The 18,782-nt window shown below is 43.7% G+C and overlaps 1 protein-coding gene across 1 annotated transcript in view; it reads left to right on the top strand.

Annotated features, from left to right (window-relative positions):
• MEIS1 (Meis homeobox 1) overlaps positions 1 to 18,782 on the top strand; it is a gene marked incomplete in the record, with an annotated part of 95,798 nt that overhangs the window by 48,186 nt on the left and 28,830 nt on the right. The window contains 1 exon segment of the mRNA XM_021392939.1: positions 2,604 to 2,749. Coding sequence (XP_021248614.1) covers positions 2,604 to 2,749 — 146 coding nt within the window.

Below are 18,782 nucleotides of genomic sequence, written 5' to 3'. Positions count from 1 at the left end.
GGGGGGAGAAGGGAGGGGGAGGCTGCATCTCCGGAGACCTCGCGGAGGTGAGCGTCTCGAGTTGCAAAGGAGATGGAAATGCTAAAATCCACAATCGACCCTTTAGACTTCTCTCCGCGGTTTAGTCTTTACGGGATCAATTTTCAATTTGAAAAAGTGGAAGAGGTTAAACAATTTATAAAAGTCTAGCGAAGAATTTGCTTTTCGGATAGCCGGGCGCTTTGTTATCCGCTCCCTCCCTTTCACTTTCTCCAGCTTGGGTCGGACGGGGCCAGGGTTTATTGTTTTAGGCTTTTCTGAACATGCACCAGTATTTACACTGGATTGAAAGCATTTGCTTCCAATGAAAATCTTGTCTTAGATTACAACCCAGCAGTGTAATTTCCCTCCCAGATGGGAGTAAAGTAGCAGTATTTGCCTAAAAACAGTAGGAAGAACAAACTGTGCATTAAGCCGAGGCTGTTTTTGGCTTGAGCTAATGATGTAACAGAAACCTTTTATTTGGGATAGGTCACTGCCAGGGATTGAAGGAGGTGATCTGGCTCGCGCTTGAAAGGTTTCTCCATTGTATCTACATAAGTCTTCACTTAAAAAATCCTGTTCCTAATGCTTCTGCTTTCATACAGCAGAAATAAACAGGAAAGGTTCTGGGGAGTGTTATAGGTGGAATGCAGAAAGCTTTTCCTCCCCTAATGGAGGATATAATTCAGGTGCCCCGGAGGCATGCTTTCAGGAATTCTCTTGCCCGAGGTAATGGGAAGCTCAGGCTGCTTTAAGGCCTTGATTATCTATTGATGCACAAAGCTGGAAAAAAGTCATCTCCCTTGGATTATAGTAGATATTTCCATAAATTATCAATGAGTCCTCCTCCCATCAGGCACGAGGCAATGCCTGCTAAATTAATCTGAAGGGGGTTTGAAATGAGGAGAGAGTGTATTTAAAAAAAAAAAAAAAAAAAAAAGAGGGGGGGGACAATTGTAGGGAGGTGGTGAAAGGCAGTGTCATTAGGTTAGAAGCTTTTCATTTTTAATCAATGAATGCGTAATACTTTTCTTTTCCTTGTTTGCCTCTCTCAGACAGAAGTGGATTAGCCCGTGGAATTTTAAATGCTGTTGAGTTGTTTCCTTTGCTCATGTTTCTTTTATGAATTATTATTTTATATGGTGAATTGCTTCTCTGTATAAAAGCCCTTTTTTACATACTGAGATTTCAAAGAAATTTATCGGATATCTGATTTCTTCATAAAAATCTTGTTTGTGTCTATAGCTACTTAAGGTTACCATCTCATTAAAGGCACAGGCCAAGTCATAAGGACAGTTAGAAATTTGTCACAGTCAGTGAGGTACTAAAAATATAATGCTAATAATAACTTTTTTTTTTTTTTTACCACTGAAAGCTATTTAACAAATCCTAATTTTGACAGCTTGCATTCTTTTTGTGTTGATGATGGGCTTTTTTTGATTGTTAACAGAGTTAGTTTTGATTTAGCCCCATTCAGATGACTTTCTTCATCATTCTTGCCCCAGGGCGTAAAAAACACTTGCTTAAAAACATCGCAGCTCCAAGCTGCTACAAAAGTGATGTCTTTGGAAGGCAGGCTGTATAGTTTAGTCCACATGCAGAGAGTGAAAAGATTGGATTTCTGCGTGGACTTGTTTCAGGGTTTGAAACAAAAATTGCAATGCAAACTTGCGAGCAGGCTGAGCGCTGCAACTTTTGTTTTGCTCTGACTGCCAGCCCATCAGCCCAGACCAAAGCTGGCTGCTGTGCAGTTACGTGCTCCTGGAGACATGTTGCTAATGTGATGAGATGTGTCTAAGACCTTCTCTGCATTGAGGAAATTCATTCTGGATCAGTAGTTGTTTAACGGGAGCAGACACCTTGCACTGACGCGGTGCATCAGCACAAAGCCGGGTGTTAATTCCTACAGTGTATGTCAAATTGGTACCTACTTATCCCAGTATGAACTTCCATAGGCTGGGCAGAGGGGAGGCCAGTTAGCTACCCGTGTCCCATCAAAAAGGCAGGGTAAGCTGGACATCTAGAAAAGACTTAATGTAAGTGGCGTGCCAATCTTCTGGTTGTTTGTGAATTTGGGTGAATGCAGCTCTCTTGCAATACCATAATCTCTCCCCAGTTTTTTGCTTCCCAGAGTGAGATGTGGCACCCAGGTTCGCTCATGGCATGGGGATGGGACAGCATCAATGCTTTCCTAATTGCCATCTCAGCCAATGTAGCTGATGGGGATTAGTTTTGGGAAGTGACCCAATGTGAAGAAAAGCCACCTTTTCAAATGGGATGCATTGCAAAAATTATAATAATAATAATAAAATTAAGCGCTTTTTGTTTGGGTTACACTGATGAATCCAGTGGCAGAAATGGCCACGTTGTCCTTCAGGATAACCCAGAATTGGGCTGACACAGTCCTGAGACCCTCCCTCTCCCCGTGTCTCTTCCCCCCCAACCCTTCAACCCCTGGTGAATTACAATGTTAAAGAATTTATACCTCATTTAAATATTCATGCAGTTTATACCCAAAGCCAGGCTTCGGCTGAAGTATATAAAGGTAGCATAAGTCAAAATTTGATTCACTATATTTACAGGTGACGGCTTGGACAACAGTGTAGCTTCCCCCAGCACAGGTGATGATGATGATCCAGATAAGGACAAAAAGCGACATAAAAAGCGTGGCATCTTTCCCAAAGTAGCCACAAATATCATGAGGGCATGGCTGTTCCAGCATCTAACAGTAAGTGAACTCTAGATCACATATGCAAAATAAAACATGGAAAATGTCATAGTTGTAGTAGTCATAGTAAGCAAAAATACATATTATGTTACTGACAGGCAGCTCAGGGAACTGTTCTGAGCAGAGCTGTTGCCTCATTTGCTAGCTGTCAGGGGAGGAGCATGGAGCGTATCTTTTTATGGTTTTGGGGTGTTTTTTGTGTGTTGTTGTTTCTAGATTTTTGGTTGGAGTCGCAGTTGTTAACAGGACGTCACCACAAAATGTGGCTGAGCTTATCCTACCAACCTGGGAGCCCTGTCCTGCCCACTGCAGCTCCCAGTAGCTGACATGGGAATCACTGCTTTGGAGCAGAGAGCAGCGGCAAATAACTGGGGAGCTCTAAAAACAAAGCATGGGAAAACAAAGACCTTATTCACATGTTTGTCAGAAGCTTCACGATGAAAGGTCTGAATGTATCTGGTTTAATAGAAAAGTATAATTTTTTTTCTGAGATGTTCTCATTCCCAGAGTGTAAGTTACCACTGTTTTTAACGTCATCAAGGGGAGGGGGGAATGAGCAGCTATTTCTGTTGCCACAGCTACCTGTATTTATTTCTGGGATTAGAAATGAAAAGCTCTGGACAGGTGTGCGGGGTTAAGCTGGATGCTGGAGCTCCTTTAAAGAGTTTATATGATGTCCCACACCTTCTAACGTCAGTATTTAGCAAAGTGTTTCTAATGCCATTCTTCTTTTCCATCAAATCCTGGCGATCTGTTGCTGTGTTGTCATCCGCTGTGGGGATTTAAGCCTTCTGCCCAAGATTTCCAGCCTGCTTTCTGTGCCAGCGGGGTAAGACCCAGGCGAGGGGAGCCTATGCCCTGCAGGCAGTGGTGACAAGCAAGCGCTGGCCTCTCATCTCGGCCCCTAGGTAGGGACAGGGTGACACTAGCAGCCGCCAACTTGTCCAGCCCTGTGGAGCCCAGCCAAGGGCACGCTCCTAAAGTGGAGACCGTGCTCCTGCAGTTTGCCCCTTCGTCCCCCGCTGCGCCAAGAAACCAGATACCTGCGTGACTCTTGTCAGCACCGGGATCAGGCAGTGAATCCTGCCCCGTGCTGTCCCAGGTCACTATGAATGAACCTTCGTGCCTGAGCACTCCTCTTCTGAGGCTGGGGAGGGTTTCGAATGCCCCCACTTTAATTCCAGCCTCCACGCCAGCCATGCCACAGCTTTGCCAGCCCCCTAGCCCCATCTCATGTAGTGTGTTGCTCCTGAGGGCTACGATCCCTTTTGGTTTGTTGCAGTTGCAGGGACTCCTCGACTCTAGGTCCTGAGATGAGCTGACAGGCCATTGCCTCACAGCAGATAGACGTGAGTTATAGGGGCATCTCCCTCCCAGATGGCCCAGGGATGCCAGCAATGCCTACACTGGCCTGCTGCAGCCTGTTCAGGTGCGGGTTGGAGAAGACGCCCTGCAAGCTCTGCAGTCAGGACAGGCTGGGTGCAGGGTGTGAGTGGTTTTTCACTCTTCTGCTGAGAGGTAATGGTGTGCAAAAGAGAAGAGGAGGGTGCCTGTGGAGCTTGCTGCTGTCTGGGCACATACTGCTAAGGTGGTCTCTTCTCCTGGAGAGCTCGTGTGCAGAACTCCCCAGGACAGGCACAGTGAAACTGCTGCATATGCTACCTTACAGCACTGAGCTCAAGCTTACTTCTAAAAATTCACCATCCACTGTGCAGATGAAGCCCAACTAGGTGGGGCAGACAAATTTACTGCAGGGCAGCTTTTCCTTCTCCTGGCAGCAATGGTGCAGTTCCAGGCTTGCCTAGTCAGCTCAGTAAGGCAAAATCAGTTTGCATCTCCCAGGCCAACCTTCGTCACCTAGGACCTTGGGACAAAACAACTCTAGGTGAGGTCATGGACAGTTCCCCCAAATGAAAACAAGGCTAGAAACCCTTGTAGGTGCTTCCAAGCCTGTGCTGCAACCTGAAATGCTCTTGCTGGATTGGGAACCCCCCCAGAGAACTTGCGTACTCAGAAGAGCAGTGTGCATTGTGTGTGGAGCAAGCAAACCTGTTGATAACATGGGAAGAGCCAGTTCCGCAGTTAGTGCTAGAGCAATGCAGCACCTTGAACAAGCTGCCTGGGGTGCTGTCCTTCTTGCAATCAAAGCCCAGCTTGCAAGCTTCAGGAGGTTGTGGGGTGCCCCACAGGCCACTGAGGTACCACATTAGGCATCCGTGTCAGGGAGGGCTCCAGGGGTTCTTCTAGGGGAGGCAGGCAGAGCTCTGGTGCTCACCTGCCTGTAAGTGTCAATAGCAAGGGATCTCTCCCTTTTGCCCCCCGTGCTTAGCCTGCCTTCACTTTCCCATCTGTAAAATGGCAGGGAGGAAATGGGCAGTGGTTAAAGGTGAGGTACAGCCTCCCCTTGGCCTCTGGTGATTCCTAATTGGGCTGCTATTTAGGAGCACTCCTTTTCAAAGGCAAAAGATTTTTCTCACAATTATAATATTAATACACATCAGTGGCATGGAATTAAACAAAATAGACAGTAATTGCTGTGTCTGTCATACTAATGATTAATGGTTGGAAAGATCTAAAATAAATGGAGGTCTAATACAATCTTTTAAAAGTGTATAAGTTGGTTTAATTCCTCCTATGCAGTTATTCCATCTCAAAGACTATTAAGTCTTCCTCTGTGTACTGACTTCATTTCCTAAGGTTTGTCCCTTAGTTCTCATTTTCCACTTAGGAGGAAAATCTTTTTTCTTTATTGAAGAAAACATCAAACACGAGGCCATCGCCTCTCCTCTTGTTGAGCTGTTTGGGCAATAGCTCCCACTCAGTGTCACGCTGCAGCCCCCCATTATTTTGACTGATGTGCAGAGCTGAGTTGACGTATGCCCAAAGGGTAGTCGAGCGCTGTCCTCTGTGGATGCAGGCAGTATGCCCTGAAACACTTCAGGGGGTAGATTCAGCCAAATTGCCTTCCTTTCTGTTCCCCGGAGAATAACAACAACAAAAATCAGCTAAAACAATACAAGGAATGGTGGCCAGGCTTACACTCAGGATTTTGTGGTTTTCATTTTTTTCATCCTTGCTATTCCAGCCGACGTTTTATTAAGATCTGTGTTGGAATAGCTGCCTAGGTTGGCCATTAGTTAGGCGAAGCATAGCGGTGGAACTTGTTGAAATTGATGATGGTAGATCATTGCACTGGCCTGTATACTTTGATGTTTGTGAAATCCAGCTTTAGGGGAACGCTATAAATTTGAAGTGAAAACCTATTTTAAAATTACTATTTAAAAAAAAAAATAAGAAGGCTAAAAAGGCTGCTGATAGTTCGGTGGACAGGTGAGGATGTCCCCAAACTGTAGAAGCTGAGCCCCGGATGAGGTGGGGTTTGTGGGATGGGATCAGATGAGCAGCAAATACCGCTGGAGGCTGGGGCAGAGCAGTCATGGGATGGAGCTGGGTTCCAAAGGGTTGCCCTGAGTGTCACAACAGAGTGTGCTGCAGCATGTTGCTTGCCCCCTTTTTTATTATTTTTTGGATCACTTTACATTGAGGGCTCATATCTTGCCACCGTTTTTCAGGCAGATCTCTTCGCTGTAACATATAAGCCCTCAGCAGGGATTGAGAAGGAAGGGAAAAGCTTGGAGGAAGGGAAGAAAAAAAAAAATTCCCTACAACTAGATCTATAGAAATGTAATTGTGGCAACAGGATTAGTTTCTGCTTCAACCCATACTATGGTTTTGTCTCAGCAATTGCACCTTTCTGTTTAAAACTAAAAGGGAGTTTGCGGGGTGTATTTCCAGTGTTTTGTCCACTCATTGTGAATTCTCTGCACGCTTTAAATCCAGGTTAATTTAAATTGTTGGAATTCAAACCTCATTTTGGGGATTATACAATGTAATTAGTTTGTTATATGATGAGTATTTGATGATCTTCACATTCATCATCTAATCAGGCAAAAAAAAACAACCCATAAAATTATAATCCCCAAAGATGTTTAATAACAATTTAAACTATTGAAGGCTTTATTTAAGTACATTAGGGGATTATAAGCTTCTTTTTTTTTTTTTTTTTAATGGTGCCAGGAGGTAGATTCAAGGACTTCAAACACCTTTAAAAAACAAATTACTGTGATTTAAAAAATGAATGGGCCAAGGATTTCCTTCATGTAAATCCCATAATTTAATCATTATTTGTAACTGCTTTTAAAACCGTTTCCTTAAGAGGTTAAATCTTACTGAAATGGGAGACAGAGCAAAAAATAAAAGATGCAGCTGAAATATGTTGACTTTAAGGTTAAAAAAAAAAAGTTTGCTTTTTTTCTATTATGTGTCTAGATTTTGCATCTTTATTGAACAGCCAATACCATTTTAATAAGCAAGATAGCTTTTAATGAGCAATATGCAATCTATCTAGCAAAGCTGGTATGTGTAGAAAATAACTTATTGGAGATGTGTATTTGAAGGAGCCACTTTTTACTCAGCTAGATCCTCTTATAACATTCTCCGTCTCCTCACAAGACATTATTCTGATAGAAAAATACTGTCACACTGTGTAATCCTATGAGTTTATTTTATATATTAATATTTTACAGGCTAGCTACTTAAGGGTAAGGTGGTTTGCAAGTGTTTTCCTGTCCCTCTATGGTTCTGCAGTCCTGCTTTGGGAGGAGTATGTCGTGAATTTGGCTCCCAGCCCCTACTCCCTTGGCTGGATGCTCCTCTGTGTTTGGAGAGGGGTATAGTGAGAGGGCAGATGGGTGCAACACAATGCTGCTGGAAGCATAAAATAGGGAAGCGATTGGCAAAAACAGCAAGGGTTTTCTTTGTTCTCCTCACTGGAGGGTTTGGAGACATTAAAATAAAACACCCCCAAAAAAACTTTCCCCATAGTACTTCTTACAAGGACCCTCCATCCTGCACCAACTGGCACTTGGTCTGAAAAATGCCAGAGAGCTCCTGCAGCTCATCTGCGTAACAGGGCTCAGATTTCAATATGTTGGACTTAGAATGGGTTGTTGGGTTTTTTTTCCCCCTTTATCCCAAATATGCAAGTCTCCTCTTTCACTTGATTTTATTGTGGGCAAAACTGTAAAAATCTTTCTTCCCCATCTGCAAGGCTTCTTAGTGCCAGCTGTCCTGGATTCCTGGGAAAGCCAGGCTTTTGGAGCTGTCCCTGGAGCAAACACAACCTGCAGGTTGATGGGAGTGCCTTGCAGTGAGTGGGTCTTCTGATAGTCCCTTCTGCCATGAAGCTGTGTGGCAGTTGTCCTTAATGGGAGAAAATGGGAAATGTTGTGAGGGGGGATACGTATTCCGAGGCTCTGTCAGAATTGAATTGAGAGCTCCGGAAAGGAGGACAAACAAGGTTTGGATGACTCAGTTTGAATTAACTTCTTAACCCTCGAGTTTGATGGAGCACATGGACTGCCAAAACCCTAAGAATTTTTTTCTTATATCTTCCTCACATGTGTTGATTTGACCTCCTATTCAGCCTCCATGGACCATCCCCTTTTTGTAGCCTTGGTGATTTTTAAAAGAAAAGCCTTAAAAGAAAACTGTTGAATGATTTTTTTTTTTTTTTTTTGCTTGGTTTGTTGGTTTTGGAAAGGTACTGCTCTTGGCAATGCTTCTGTTGCTGCAGTTGCATGATTTCTTGGAAAACGCGCATCCTATGCATTGAGATCTCACGCTGTCCTATAGATGGTTAAATTGCCAGCTGTGAGCTGTGCTGCAAACCTTGGGTTTTAGATCAAAAAAGAAAAATGTAGGATCCTTTAGTCAGGTGGTTCAAGGAAGCTGGTTTCTTCACTTAGGCTGTTCTTCTATACACAAGTTTGGTGTGGACGTAACATCTAGTATTCAAGATGTATGGTTCATTCTCATTTCTGATGAATACAGCCACCGTGTTGTTTTCAGCCACAGAGTAGAAGCATCTCATCCCAGGTTCCTCGTGGGCCTTGGGAGGAGCAGTAATCCAGGGAAGGGTTTTGGTTGAACTCAGAGTAGTTAGCAGTCTGGGCTGAGTTTTAGAGAGAGAAAGAGTGGATTCCCAAAGGGCCATCTTCTCTTTTTTTCCAGTTCCCACCTTGGAGGCACTGTTGTACCAATGTGGAAGCCACCAGCACATTAAAGAATATGAATTATTTGGAAGCTGCTGAAAAGCATTAGTATTTACACACCAGGAGAATTTTGCATCTGGGTAGAAGCGAGGGAATACTGAAAAGTTGAAACATGATAAACATTAATTCAGATGTTAAATTATACTTGCTCTGGTTGTACTGGAACTCCTTTTGTTTGCATAAATATTCTCAGAAATGAGTTTACCAGCAAGAATGTTTGCAGTATTAAGAATTTTTAAGTCAACACTAGATGCTTTGCTTTCTTCTCCACCCTCTTTTCCTCTTTTCAAATTTGCAGCTGTGATATTTTGCATGTGTAACTTCAGGTTTGAAAATTAACCTCCTTCAGTCAGGGGACAGAAACGTGTAATGTGGCTGACTGGCTTGCTGCAGTCCAAACAGCTGGATGAAATTTGTGTGGCACATTTTGAAGGGGGGAAGGGGGAGGGAAAATCTGACCACCTATTTGTAAATCTGGAAGTATCTGCAGAAATATTTTGGCAAATAATTTGCAGTACTAAGTACACCAAAGGAAACAAGAGTATCTTGGCAAGCAATTTGTGAGCAGGAAATGAGGATAAATGCATGGGCTCGGTTGTTCATTATTAGTTGTTTGTTTAGCTTGTCCTCTAACACAGTTGCTACAAAAGAGTCTATGTTGATTCTCAGATATGCTTATGTATATAAGTGCCAGTGTTAATTTTTCATTGGCAATCTCCTCACTCTTTAAGGAGTTTCGCAGAGCAGCAGTGAAAGCAAGTGAGTGACTTAATCAGATCAGGTGAAGTGCCAAAATATGAGGCACCACACCAGTTGGGCACATATCTGCTGTGATGTGTTAATCTGCAGTGTAAGATAAGCTGCCTTTCAGATAGGCTCAGATTTGGAAGTGGTACATAAAGTTGTGTAAGATTCATTCCCTCGCTCTGGCGTAGAATATCCTACATCTGTTTGCATGAACTTAACCCATGGCTGAATGAACTGCCACACTGATACTGCGGGAAACATGGCAGTGAGTAAACTCCTTTGCCTGTTGTTCCGGGCCAGGCATGAGAAGTGAATTGTTTTTTGACCATTTAAATAGTTTCACTGCTTCCTTCCTACATTTACCTTCAGCTTACATGTTTTTCTCACTGCGTATATTCAAGATTCCTGATGTTAAATAATTACGATTGCTATATACCCATTGAAATTTCCCAGAGAAAACTTTTATTGTGAAAGATATTTTTTCTCTTGATGGAAAGTTAATCTTTTCCATGTACAGTTTTATCCTTTCCCCCAAAATGCTCGGCTGAAAATCCAGTTTTCATTGTATGAACAAATGCATTGATCAGACCACCTTTATAGTTCTAGCTCCTCACTCTGTAACCTACAGCAACGCTAAATATATGTGTAGAGAGAAGGTAAGTAGGCAGAAAAGAGTTTAAGTTAATATGTAGTTATTTAATTTACCTCGCCTCGTGCATCATTTCCTGATTTAGACCCATAATACTTTGCAGAGTACTTGTTTCACTCCAGTGGTGGGCCATCATTTTAATGAGGCAAGGTCTGCAAGACTCACCAATGGGTCTTCTGTTTTATGAACCAGAAACTTCTGCCCTGAAAGTGCTTCTCACACATCACGTATAGCACGAATATTCCTTTCTTGGCTACTGGCTGACCCTTTCCAATCCAAATTGTGAGGTATAAGACATGTTGGGATTATGTAAAAACAAAACCAACTTACTCCCACTCTGATGCTCTGTATCATTGATGCAAAAGGCGAAGTATTCTGACACTTATAAATAGGGGTTGGCTCAGGGTATACATGCAGGAAGTTTTTTGAGGAATTTCTTTAAACTCAGGAGATGGACAGACCTTACCTTAGTCTCTGTTCTCTAATGGCAACTTGAAAGTGACAGTTTTCTTCCTAGGCCACCTGTATGCACATCAGCCAAGGCTTTGGGTCCCCTCGGTGATATTTTCAGAAATATATAATGCAATATTAGATGCATCCAGCTAACCAGTAGATCCACAGACAGAGCCCTGCTTATTTGCCGTGAGTGCAGGAGGTTGTGCTGTGCGTGGGAATGGCAGAGAGGAGAAACCTTGGATCTCGCTGTCAGGCATCGCTGCGTCAGACGCACACCTGACATCCCAATGCCTTCCTTCAGTGTTAGCAGGCAAATTTCCTCTTCGCTGCCTGGAAACCACCCATTTGTGTCTCAGAAGTGCAGAACTTGTCTACGTGGCATGGCCAGCTTTCCCCCGACTGGTGATCTTGGGTTGGGAGACCCGGTGGGCGTGAGCTGCACCAGGGCGGAGTCATTCTGAAGCTGGTAATAACCAGAATCTTTAGATTCTTATGAATAAAATGCAATTTTTGTAGTGTTTTCATAAACAGTAGTAATGGTGGTGTTTTAGTAAACAGTGGCATTAGTTGCATCAAAATTGCACCACATTGGCTTTAAAATTACTCCACCTGTCTGGATGAATAGGATTTTCAGTGTGGAAGCACACGGACAGCTGCTGCTAATGTTTTCTTCTCCCTGTGCAGATAATACTGGCAAATCTACAGCCATAAAGGCCTGGTTTGTGATGTAAAACGGTACCTGACCTACTGGCTCTGGTGCTACAAAAGGACCAGCTTTAATTACTAATGGCCGTGTTTTAGTTTTGTACTTGTTGATGTAAAAATGTCATCTTAGAGCAGTGTAACCTCTGGTTCACTTCCACTGGCAACGTTACACTTGCCACAATTATTTTCAAAATAATTTGTGCTCCTCGGCAGACTAAAATCCTGCCTCATTAGCTTGCAGATAATTAGCAGGGCTCTGGCCCTCTGGGTCCCTCTGCCCTTCGGTCCCAGTGGTTCCCCTGCACCTTGGGGATGCACTGGAGTGAAATGTGAATCATATCCATGTGCACTTAAAATCACACTTGATTTAGCTGTAGAACTGTTCCTCCCTTGTATTGGATGGGTGTAATGCACTGACGCTGGGAATTTGTGGGATGAATTCTCTCCAAAACCCCTGAAGCTGAAGGGGTTGGTCAGAGGTGGGATTGGTAGCAAGGCAGTCGTCTGTGGCATGTGGTGATGCAACATTTTAACTGGGGCCTCGAGCTACAGAGAGGGGACTGGTGGGTGCCTGGTGGCCCCAGCTATTTTCCAGTCATTCTGTAGGGTGAGGTGCTGCCTGGTGCCATTCCTGCACCTGGACGTGGGTTGGGATGGCATGCTGTCAGAGATCACCAGCCTAGGTTCTACATGTGATGCCACAAGGGCAGATTGCTCGCTCCTGAAAATGTGCTAGGGCTCCAAAAGGGTTAAGGGCTGTAACGGTGCCATTAAAAATCCAACTTGCCAATGAGCTATTTTGTGCAAATGGTATAAATATAAGATACACTTGTCTGACTCATTTGCAAGCATTCTTTTTGACTTCTTTCACACAACTGGTGTTTTTGTGTTTAATTTAACAAGAAATGAGTAGTAAATGAAAGCTGCTGCCTGAAATCCCACTGTGAGCGTGTTTTGCACTTGGCTCCCCAGTGAAAAGGCAATTTGTGAAATTATGTGATAGAGTAATTAGATGAAGCCAGGGCTTCTGATTGTTGCCATGCGTATGTGGTAAAGGTTTGCTGGGGGAAAAAACGGATTATTACCCTGGCAAGTTGGCTCAAAGCTTCTTCATTTATTTGTAAACAGAATATTTAGTGACCGCATAGGAAGTAGCTGTAATCACCAGCTCGTAAAGAAACCACAGCAGAGCTTTTGGATTTTTACAGAGTGCTCATGTAAAATTTAAGCTGGGAGGCAGAATCCCTGTTAATGTAATTAGGATCTAATTTACCACCCTTTGCACACAGATGTAATAATGTCTAGATATTTATTCTATCTTTAAGCACATTACATATACCTCAGTGCAGCAGTTACTGAACAGAAACAGGTGTGAGCACTTTCCGGATTCATTTTTACACTGTAAACACGCAGCGATTTAAGGGGAAATATTTACCAAAAAATGAGGGGAAAGAATGTCTGCAAATGAGGCAGTAATGGACAGTTGCCCTTTATGTACTGATGGATTTCTCAATGGTTAAGTAAATTAAAGCAAATGCTAGAAAAATCAATAGGCTTGCAGAGTCTTGGTTGTGCCTCATAGACTTCAGGACAGAATGACAGATGTGGTGCATATGACCCATTTAAGTATTAATGCTTGGGAAATTGCCTCTGCGTGCAAGGTTATAGGCCTCGAAATATTGTTAGATTAAATTACAGACAATAATATTTTTAAGGATATACAGAATTTATATGATTCAGTTTAGTTGCTCTTATGCGTTACATTGGCCTTGGAAGATGAGTTGCGTGCTTGTTTCCCTGGAACAATAAATCAGATTTTTAAAATGTTCAAGCACTGAACTTTCAAGGTCTTTGCTTGCAGGGCTGCTGAGGAGTGGCAAGTGCGTGGCATGCTACGTGTGCTTGAGAATAGCCAGGGAGTGCATGTGAGCACTGGCAAACGTAACACAGAAGCCAGCCGAAATGGAATCCCACTAGAAGATGGCTTTCCAGTGCTGAGAGGGCTTGTGCAGGCCATCTTGCTGTCCTCCGGTGGTGGCAGCAGAGTGGCAGAGCACGCAGGCAGTGGCCGTGGCAATGTGGGCAGCAGGCCACAGCGGCCCACTGGCAGCGAACAGCCTGGTGCGCCCTGCCACGGCCGGCCTTGCCCCTCTCCGTCTCCTCCTTCCTCACTTTCCTCTGCCTTTTCCCCAAAACACACAAAGAGCAGTGAAACAAAGGCTCTCTGTTGCGTAGCGGTGCCTGGCTGGCCGCAGCCGTCACGGCAGGCCGGTGATTACTCTGGGGCCTGTTCAGGAGGGAGGCTGGTCCTGCAGGCTGCCGGGCAGGGCCGAGTGGTGACGGCAGCAGCTTGTCACTTGCCCACATCCAGCCTCATTGCTATGGTGACAACGCATCATGGGGACCGCCGGGCAGTGTCCTCACAGGCTGCTCGAGCTCATGGCCCTCGGCGGCACAGCGGTGCCAAATCTCTGCTGACAGGAGAGATGCACATTGCTCCCAGCACCAGCCCCAGTGATTTCTTGCCTCAGTGACAAACATCATCTTTACCTGTTCATTTTGATGTACCTCGCTGGCCTCCTTGATTTATTTGGTATTGCAAAAGCTGAAATGCTTTCACCTGGAGCCTGGTGCTTATCTGTGCGGTGGCATGAGATGGCTGAGGTCTGTCCTGTCATGGGTTTTGCTGTATCCTTACTTTGTCACCCTGGCTGTCACCCTGGCTGATTAGGAAAAGATACACTGGCTTTATAGCCATCATTTTGCAGTGTTCATCTTTGTATTTTAAGGCTGCAAATTCGTTTTCTGGTTTAGTGGCAAATGGCAGCTCCGAAAGAAGCAGCCCTGGCCGAAACACGCTGCTATGCTTCTGAGTCTAAAAGTTCACTTTTTTAGAAACTTCTGGTATTACACTTATTTCCTTTGAGCAGATTGATTTTTTTTTCCACCTCCCTGTGATACTAAAGTACATTTGGCAGTGATCAGTTTATTCTTATTAGAAGCCTTGGTAAAAAGCACTGTTGCTGAGTCAATTTGCTCCCTTTACTTCCCCTACTGAGCATTAATGTGTCCCAGTTCCCACCCCTTACAGGGAAGCCATCATCAATTATAGGGCTGACAGGAGCCTGGGACTCAGTGCAACTCCTTGGGGTTATTCATCTTGCACCAAAAAACCTGGCACTCAGCAGCATTCATCACTTCCCCTTACCTAAAATGATGGAGTAAATGGTGGGGTGAATCGTCAGAGGGAAAAAGGGAGGAAATGAGTTTGCATATGTTAGACGCAACTTTGGGCTTGAGCAGCAGGAGAAATAGTACCATCAGCTGAATTTGCTCTGGTTTGATCCCATGGTGCTTGTATTTACTCCACACACCCCAAATCCCCTCTGGCGGGAAATATTTCAAAGCAGGATCCTCATCCTTAAATTTGATACGGTGAACTTTTTTTCTCCAAAACCTCCAGAAATAGAGAAGCACAAGCACACTGCTTTGTTACAGACATCCCCTCTCCAAAGAAAACAAAGCAAACCCAACCCAACCAGCCAAGTGAATCCAAACAACGAAACCTCAAACTTTTTTACAATTATATCAATTTTCAAAGTTATCTTGAGAAAATAAGGGACTCTGCTTCACTTTACCCCCAAAATGTAATGCAACCGCGATAAGGCAGGAGAAATTCCCCCGGCTGTCCACCTGGGTTGTTTTTGCACCGGTGCTGTGGTGAGATGGTTGTCTAAATAAACAGAGATTACGTGGAGGGCTTTATCTCAAAGCTGGCACCGGTTATCGTGCCGCTTCCTCCCACTCCCTCCCTCTGATTGTGAGTTGTATAAGAAGACTTAGCAAGCATAACTTACAGCTGATAACCTTTGAATGTTAGCTCAAGGAAGCTGTGCCATAGTAACAAAAATCACGCAAACGCTATTGCAGCCTATTGGAATGAGTAGTGATTTGACTGTAACGCTGATTTAGGTGAAATACTCACTTAGCATTTTGCTCCAAGGGCCTGATTTGAATTTGGCCTCTGCAGAAGCGATTGATAATTTTAATATTTGAACAGTAGTAAAAGATGCCTGGAATGAGCTTGTGTTTGCTCTTCAAGCCATCTCTCTACTGGGGGTGTTATTTCTAATTTTATTTGTTGAAGGGAAACTGTAATGTGTCACTTGGACAAGTTGCTCCAGCCTTAGTGCTGGGGGTCAATTGAGCTTGACGCAGCGCTGGAAGAAGCCACTGTTGCCATCTGAGTTTGGTAAATGATACCTGAGAGCAAGTGTAAAAATGGGAAAGAGACAGCTGATGGTCCTCCATAAAAGCAAAGAAGCTACCGTGCTGTGCTTGGGAGCGAGCGTGGAATCCCAAATGCTGCCCTTTGTGAGTGTATCTTGGTGTATCAATGACGGTGGTGACATGCAGCACACGGAGAGGAGGATAAAGGTCTGTGGGGTCTTGGCAACATGCTCTCCAAAAAAAAAAAAAAAGAAAGAAGAGAGGGGAAGGAGGGGGAAGGCGTCCACTCATACCGCAAGGCAATGTCACCACGATGTTGGGCAGCCAGCTCACAGCAACCAGGGAGTGCGGGCATTTCTGCCCTTGTCGCTTGCATTACCGTGGCGCCACGCGTGCAGTTATACAATGCATAAAAGCGAGGGTTATTTCTAGGACAGATAATTGAACATTAATACTCGTTGACATTGTCGTAGGAATGATATGTCAACCTGACAGGGCCTATGTGCTTACATCTGCTGATCGGCCGCAGACGAGGGGACGTGTGGCAGCTCAGACCCGGGGCCTTGCTGCCGCCCAGCCAGGGAAGATCCAGCCATTAGTCATGAGCTGCCATTGTGGTCTGCCTTCCTGAAACACTACATCCTTAGCGCTGCACTGGCACAAGTGATGCGGTTGCCTGGAACAACTGGTTCCAATCCACCAAGATAAAATAATAATAATTAAAAAAAAGTGGAATAGCTGAGTTCCTCTGAATGGTTGAAAGCATGATCAAGTTTGATGAGGTGTTTCTGATTAATTCCATTTTAAGAATTAACTGGCATAAAAATGGTAGCAGAACTGGCTTTTTTTTTTTTTTTTTTTAAATCCTTTTCTTTCTCTTCTTCTGGATGTCAGCAGAGCCTTCAAGGCACCCGGCTCTAGATAAAGTAGTCATATTGCAATCGCACTCTTATCCCCTCCCAGCCAAAACCATACAAATGGTGCCTTTCAGTACCATTTTTTAACAAGTCTTCAGAGAACTAATGCCTTTGTCACAGTATTTCTATAGCCACACTTTGCTGCAAAAGTAAATGCTCAGGGAACAAGCACCAGACGGAAAACAATTACAGGGTCTCTGACACTGGAGTCAGTTCTACTTTCTTAAAATAGGGCTAAACATTATGTTTGTAATAATGTCTCACGTAGAGTTTGGCTCTGCATAAAATGCTGTAAAATAGGGCCCTTGAGAACATCCATTATCACATTTTGGTTAACATCACAGATTTTAAAAGTCCCAGTTGCACTGAGGCCATGAAATAAAGCTTTCATCTGTAAAGATCTAGTTTCTCTTTGTTATTAAAATAAATGAAGCCATTAAACAAAATATATGCATATAATAGTCAAGTTCATCATTTTGTATCATCAAAATGATAAATTCTACTTTTTTTTTTTTAATTGGAGCAGTCATCTTAGAAAGGTTCCTGTATAGAACAAGATCAAATGTTCTTACTCTGTCTTTCTTACTTTATGACTTGTTAATGGTGACATTTTTTTGGTCTTTGGCTACTTTCATTTAGATCTTTGTTCAGAAAGGGGGGGAAGCAGAGAGGGTCCTTTTGAGCTTGGTATTGAAATATGAATTAATTAATTAAGTGTTATTATCCTTGTGAGATATCAATGGCCATCATATCATAAATGTGCTGGAAGTGACATGCCATCTAAATGCTTTTGCTTCTAAATATGTCGATTGTTTCTTTTGTGGTAGTATCTGTGCAGACATCTGCATGTGCTGGGTGTGTCTGGACCTTGAAGGAGAGCAGGCAGGTGGGGATGGAGATGCTCAGGCTAAAGATAGGGTGGCCGCTTGCTTCTAATAGCTGATTTCTCTGGGTTTGGAAGAGCCCCTTCCAAAATCCACTATCCTGGCCTCAGCCATTCATCCATCAGCCTCCAAAAGACCTCGGTGGTCTCTGCAGGTTTGTGGACCAGGGCTTGTCCCCCTGCACTGGGTGTGGGGAGCCCCAGGAAAATTCTTGCCCCGTGAGCTTTCCCACGGACATGCAAAGTCAATCTCAGCCCTCGGTGAGGGAGGATATGGCTTGATATTGCCAAGGCTTTGAAAGCCACGTGGAATTTAGTGGAGAGCTGCACTGACGTTGGAGGAGAAAAGGTTGGGTTTGATAGAGAGCCCTCGTGATCCAAGCAGGTTGCCAGAAGGGGAGAGTCATATCCTGGAGATCATCCAAGCCCTTTAAATGACGTTTTTATAAAGAAAGGAATTAATATATGGTGAACTTGTGGGTAAATGCACGTTAATGTCGGGCTAAATGTAGAGATTTGGGGAAGAATCAGGATCTGTCTTTTCCTGGCTCTCAGGAGCTCTGTATCCTGCCTTTTTGGTGCTGTCCTTGCGTGCATAAATATCATCCTGGAAGCGCACGCCTGTTTTAGTCTTAAATTCATTAGCATTATGTGCCGGGTTTCTTTGCTAAGTAGGGTAAATAATTAACGAGAGCTGTTTTCTTTTGGAGACCTCTTAATTCATTTCTTGGAGTTAAATTTTAGCCCAGGCTGGTCAAGAAGTCCATGTTTCTGCTCAGTTCTGCACCCTGAAGCCAGTCAAAGAGATTTTACACACTGAGTTTGTGTGGATAAATGGATTCTCTCATCAGAAAGCAGAATTGCTTAGTCAAGTTTACGGAGTTAAGACTTGGCCGGTTTATTCATATATGCAATCTTACTGAATTCGGGCCATTTTAACAGAAGGGAACTCATTAGATCTAAGGAATGAAGAAGGTAATTTATGAGAGACTCTCATGTTAAAGGTAAAAATAATGGAGAATGAACTTACCAGAAATGTAGAAGCTGGGATGAATTAAACGGGAGAGCCTGAAATAGCTCGCTCTGTGTTGGGAAGTGAAGCCCTGCTCTAGCACAGGTAAATTGCATTTGAATTTCATCCTCAGATCTGTATGCGCTCCTATTTGGCAGATGTTGAATTGATAATGCCCGTGTGTTAAAGAATTCTGATTGTTTCTTTTGCCACCTTTGCAGCTTATGAAAATGCAAGTAGACCTTCCTAATGAATATTAATAAGAGTGATGGCTGGATAACACATAAGCCCGTGGCTCTTTGGAGCTTGGATGGGGTAGTT

The sequence above is a fragment of the Numida meleagris genome, chromosome 3, assembly GCF_002078875.1.
Source record: "Numida meleagris isolate 19003 breed g44 Domestic line chromosome 3, NumMel1.0, whole genome shotgun sequence".
NCBI classification, from domain to species: domain Eukaryota; kingdom Metazoa; phylum Chordata; class Aves; order Galliformes; family Numididae; genus Numida; species Numida meleagris.
Note: the sequence above shows the minus strand (reverse complement) of the source record. Positions and strands in the feature narration are given on the sequence as shown.